The sequence below is a fragment of the Topomyia yanbarensis genome, chromosome 2 (assembly GCF_030247195.1).
Source record: "Topomyia yanbarensis strain Yona2022 chromosome 2, ASM3024719v1, whole genome shotgun sequence".
NCBI lineage: Eukaryota > Metazoa > Arthropoda > Insecta > Diptera > Culicidae > Topomyia > Topomyia yanbarensis.
In genome coordinates, this window is record NC_080671.1 from 373,461,734 (window position 1) to 373,467,733 (window position 6,000).

Genomic DNA, 6,000 nt, shown 5'->3' on the forward strand with positions numbered 1-6,000 from the left:
TTTTAAATATATTTACTTTTTTTAAAATACATTTCACTGCATGACTCACGATTTTTTGTAAAGCATTTTAATTATATTTTTAATCTGAAATCAAACCAATTTTAAAACATTATATTCCTTTTTCACTTTTTAACTGCACACGTACTTCAATTATACTATGATTTTCCTCACTGCTTTTTACAACTGTTCATCTAACTTTTCTACTCGGCGGTCCAAAAGGGAAAGATCGAGTTGATTCTCCTGACCGACCAAGAAACTTATCCTTTTAACTAATTCTTCTTTCTTCTATCACTCAAGGGTTTCCGGTTTTCAATTTCAGAGTTTCCGGTTCTCTCTTGATTTTTATTTTCCCTTTTACAGTTTTCCCGTTATTATTTATCTTCTGTACTAGGTTTCCTGTTCACCTCTGTTTCACCCACTTTCCTCCTCAATACCCACCACCCATGAACTAGATAAATGATTCGAGCACTTTTAATATTGCCTTTAGCTAAGGCGCAAACACTGCTAACGCTACATTTTTGAAACGGCAGATTCTACACCGATCTGCTCGTTTCACACGTTCCATGGCGGCATTTCCCGTCTCTTCTGCAATTGTAGTGAGTGATTTTGAAGTGGAGCCCTGCCGAGACCTTAGCTCTGTAGCTCCAGTACGACAACTCTCGAAAAAAAACTCATGCCTCCTTGATATAAAAATTACCATGCGTCTCCAGTGTCAGTTTTTCTATTTCGACTGATTATTGCGAGTTTTCGCAAAACCAACTTTGGCTAATTTGATTGGAAACATATAAAAGATTTAGATTGAGGATAGTGTGATTGTGCGCGTCATAGTTGTCATGGCGGGTTTAATGAAAAATCACGAGACAAAACATGCTTAACTATTCAATCAAACAATAGACTTACTTTAGGTGAATTTATATTTTATTTGCTGATGTTTGTTTTTAACGTACAGTACTCTTTCGCATGCATATCTTTGCTTCGCCAATAATAGATTAAAATACTAAAGGGACTTGTAAACACCAAACGCTATCATAAGTAACTCCCCTACAAAATAACCTCAATTACGTCCATAATTGTTTCCGATAGAGGTTTTATCATTTAGTATCCGCAGCAAACTTCCTGCAAATCAGTCGAATGATATTTGGAAAGAAAACACATAATCGACGATTCTTTATACATTCCAATGAATCCTATTTTAACTACTGTACTGTCTAGCATTTGCCGTAGATTAATAAATTCTTTTTTCTGCTTTCTCTTCTCACAGATAATTTGCAATCACCGAAACAGTTTGCGCCAAGGACAGCAGCAGCAACATTACTACAACCTACAACAAAAACAACAGCAGAAGCCCCAGTCGGGCAAACGACAGCACTGTAATATCCCGAACCGGATTAGCACCGAGTGGGAATGATATGCATCCGCAAGCGGCGGGGGCAGAACTAGAACAGCACAAGTGGAAAGAATCTACGCGAGCAGCCAGATAGCAATGATTCGACCACTGCAACTAAAGTCAGTATTTGGTAGGATGGAGAGCAGCACTAGAAGTAGAGGTAGTTGTAATAGCAATCGTAGCAGAAGACGACGAAGGTTTCGGGCACCGGCAGCCAGCTGTTTCCACTGGAGCGTTTGGAGCAGTGTGGCGTTACTTTTGATCACGCTCCCGTCGCTCAATTTCGCCACAGCTCCGAAATACGAAACGGCGTACGCATGCGAGGGCAAAACGCTAATGATCGAGTGCGAAAATGGGGATTTGATCAGTTTGATCCGTGCCAACTACGGGCGGTTTTCTATCACAATTTGCAACGATCACGGGAACGTGGATTGGAGCGTGAATTGCATGTCTCCGAAGAGTTTACGGGTTCTGCACTCAAAGTGTGCCCAGAAGCAGAATTGTTCGGTGCTTGCTTCGACCAATATGTTTGGTGATCCTTGCCCCGGCACGCACAAGTATCTGGAAGCGCATTATCAGTGTGTCTCGGCGGCTCAGTCATCTACGACCACCAATCGGCCAAGTCCACCATGGTTGAAGACGTCACAGCCAATCGTGTGGAGTACATCGACCGTACGGAATCCGGTGCTCAGTAAACTGAATTTCTCCGATCCGCTAGCAGGCTTTGGGGCAACCTCGGTGGCAACGACCAGCTCGGTGACGACAGTGAAGGTGAAACCAACGACGCCGTATAAGCAGCAGACGCTGATAGTTAACCAGCAATCTCCACCATCGTTTCGCAACAAAGGATTTGACAACAAAAGTGTGAACGATGATCTGGCGATCATCAAGCAGATTAGCGATGCAGCCGGGGGCGGCGGCGGTGGTAGTGGAAGCAAAAAGCAGCCGAAAACTGCCGCTGATAAAAGTGATGGTGCTCCAGAAGACGATGAAGATTTTGGTGAGGATGAGGACTATTTTCCGACGCAAACGGCAGTATTATCCAACGCTAATAGAGATAGAGATAGTGGCGACGGTAGCAAGAGCTACGGCGAAAGCAATGTTTCAATAGGTGGAAGCACTAGCAGTAAGAAGAATGATAATCACGACTCACCCAGCAGCAGCAGCAGCAGTAGTGGTAGTAGTAATAGTGGTAGCAATAGTAATAGTAATAGCATAAGTGGTACCATCGATAGCAACAATGCTGTGAACAATGTGCTTGATGTGAGTCATGCGTGTGGTCCAACGACGGCACGCAACTTGTTTTGGAATGTGACACGTGTTGGCGAGGCCAACGTTCAGCCCTGTCCCGGTGGGGCCACTGGTATCGCCAAGTGGCGATGCGTAGCAATAGGATCACTGACGCCTGAGCAGCGTTTGCATTTGCAGCACGAGCAGCAACAGCAACAATCATTTCTAGATGATAATAACAAAAGTGATATTAGTTTTAATAGCAATCTTAGCGGTAGGAATGGTGCAGGTGGTGCTGTGGCCACATGGTACTCATATCAGCCGGATCTGACACAATGTCGATCGCTGTGGCTCAACAACCTAGAGATTCGAGTCAACCAGCAGGATTCGTCGCTGATATCGATTGCGAACGATTTATCGCAGGTGACGAGTAGTAAAACGTTGTACGGCGGAGATATGCTAGTTGCAACTAAGATCATTCAAACGATGTCTCAGAAGATGCATTTCGACATCGAAACAATCCCCGATCAGCGACAGCGGGAAGCGCTAGTGTACGAGTTGTTGAATAGTGTGGTAAAGACAGGAAGCAATCTGTTGGATCAATCACAACACGCCAGCTGGCTGGATTTAAGTGTGGAAGATCAAATGCGTGTGGCAACGTCACTGCTAACGGGCCTAGAGGACAATGCCTTCCTATTGGCCGACACCATTTTGCGGGAGCGGCACGTAGTTCAGAAAGTAAAAAACATCCTTCTTTCGATACGGGTCCTTGAGACGCGCAACTTTGTCAAGAACGAAGTTTTCCCCGATTCTAGCCAAGAACGGTGGCAGGTCAGTGACGATCTGATCGAGTTGCCCAAAGCTGCACTGATTGAGAATAGCGAAGGCGGCTTAGTGCGGATAGTGTTTGTAGCCTTCGATCGGTTGGAGCAGATACTGAGGCCACAATTTAGCAACATTCAGCAGCCGCGAGTGGACCAAAACAAGTTGGAACAGGATGACTCTACTGCTGCTGCTGGTTCCGGGAAGAATGATGTTTCTCCGACGCCTCGGCAACGACTGCTCAACAGTAAAGTGATTTCTGCCAGCCTGGGCAAGGGACGCCATATTCAACTTTCCCAACCTATACGCATGATTTTGAAACATTTGCGGACAAAGAATGTCTCCAATCCAGCGTGTGTTTTCTGGAACTATATCGACCACGCGTGGTCAGAGGACGGCTGCTACGTTGAGTACACCAACACCACCCACACGGTGTGTATGTGCAACCACTTGACTAACTTCGCTCTGCTGATAGATGCCATAGACGAAACGCAACTTTCGCTGCTGTCCATCATCGACGACGATATCAAAATATTAATCTACATCAGCATAGCAATCTGCGTCGTTATAGTCGTGATAGCACTGTTTGCGCTGAAATTGTTTAACGGAGTGTTTTCCAAAGTCCGCAACGGTCGGAGACACCACCAACCGGCCAATAACAATGCGGCCGATTTGCATTTGCCCAATCATCTGCAGCACCACGGTCTTATCGGCTCGAACCAGCATCACCATCTGGGGGCTGGTGGCGCTACCGATCATCTGGATGTGAACATCCACCAGCATCAGCAGCAGCAGCAGCAGTACAACAGTGCAGCCGGACTGATGGCTGCTGATGGTGGTCACCTGATGCGTCCGGGGCACCACAATCATCACAACAATAACAATTTGGTTACGACTACGTTCAACAATCTGGCACCAGCCGGGGGTCCTGGTGGACCACTCGGTGTAGGCTACGAAACTGCCACCCACCATCGGTTGGCCGTACAGGAGCGGCTCAATAACAATGTAAATGCCACTAATAGTCACGCTTTGACATATCGCGCTAATAATAATAATCAAATCAATTTATTACGTTCAGCAAATCAGCAGCCGCAGCAAGCTACTGCTACTACCTTACAAACCACATCATCAACATCTATAATCGCGACCACCACCGGTAGTGGCGTTGGGCACGGGATCGGTGGTGGTGGCGGTGCCAGTATAGGTGGTAGCAGCAGTGGCAGCAGCGGCGGTGCCGAGATGGCCGTGTACAGTCTAACCGAAACGGGAACCGCCACGTCCACCTCGTCCAGTGCGGCCATCAGTGCGAGCAGTATACCGCTGCTGCATCACCACCATCATCATCACCTGCACCATCATCTGCATCAGCATCACCACCTGGCCGATGGTGGTAGTGTAGGCGGTGGCGGAATGGGTGGCGCAGGCGGTAGGGGCAGTATCAGTGGCGTAAGCATCGGAAGTAGCGGTAAGAGGAATCTGTAGCGAGCGTGAGTCAGAGGATGTTTAGGATGTGCTTAGACTATATAGAATTTTCCGTTGAAAAAAAAAATTGTGTACAGATTGGGGGAATGCTCAAAATCCCCTGGATTGATTGCTGTTTGAAGCTCAAGAGAGAAACGAAAAAAATAAGAGTGTGGTAACTCACGTTGTTATTGTGTACGATACAATTCCTATTGGAACGTGAAGAATACTTAGTATAATAGGAAGACATGAGTTTCCGGTGACGTGCTACTGGGCCACTGTTGATGAGAGATGAGGGTTTAACTTATCCGTTATTTTCTTCTTGCCTGAATCCTTCCTTTACACGTGTGTCGTGTGCTATGTAATATTTCCATATCGTTCATACCTTAGTTGTTGAATTAGGGAAATGGTTTCTTTCGAATTCCTTTCTGGAAATCTCACGTGGATTATGCGAGAATGTGATTTGTTTTACCAGCGGTGGATGGCAATTGACAGAATGATTGATGTTACTGGGTTGTGATTTGAATGCGATTTCAGAATGTAAGATTTATGCCTACCTGAGTACGGTATACGTGTGCGAATAGGAGGAGGTAGGGATGGTTCTTTTTGCAAATGACGTCATCTAGGTGTACAAGAAATTGAATAAGACATATTTCGAAAATCCATCTATCAAAATTGCAACATACGTAAATTGTGCTTTCTGCGGATAATCCAAACGATTATCGACGCAACATGTTTTGCTATCATCGTAAAAAATATTTTCCGCCGCGCCATAAGCCGATTTTTATTGGTGTCGGTCGATGCCGTAACTGGGCCCAGTTTCTATAGCCAGATTTAATACTGAGGATTTAATGCCGAAAAAATTTGATCCGCTCCACATCCGCTACTTGCTTCAACAATCAATTATATGAGTCAGTGATTTTCTCGCAGAAGGCTCGACAAATCGCTTGGAAAGCATGGAATGTGCCAGGCTAAAGCCTACCCCAGCGCAAGCACTTTATTTCAATCAGCCGCTTTCAATAGCTGCCAACAAAAGCTGCGGAAATCTAACTGCTTTGTCATGGTAAAAAACACAGACTGGCGTACTCGAGTTCCACTGT

General features: G+C 45.5%; 1 protein-coding gene across 1 annotated transcript in view; it reads left to right on the forward strand.

Annotated features, from left to right (window-relative positions):
• LOC131684570 (latrophilin Cirl) overlaps window positions 1-4,655 on the forward strand; it is an 83,991-nt gene extending 79,336 nt beyond the window's left edge. Inside the window, exons 3-4 of the mRNA XM_058967569.1 lie at window positions 1,262-4,444; window positions 4,518-4,655. Coding sequence (XP_058823552.1) covers window positions 1,484-4,444; window positions 4,518-4,580 — 3,024 coding nt within the window. The 5' untranslated portion in view covers window positions 1,262-1,483 and the 3' untranslated portion in view covers window positions 4,581-4,655. The remainder of the gene's footprint in view (window positions 1-1,261; window positions 4,445-4,517) is intronic.
• The last annotated feature ends 1,345 nt before the right edge of the window (window positions 4,656-6,000 follow it).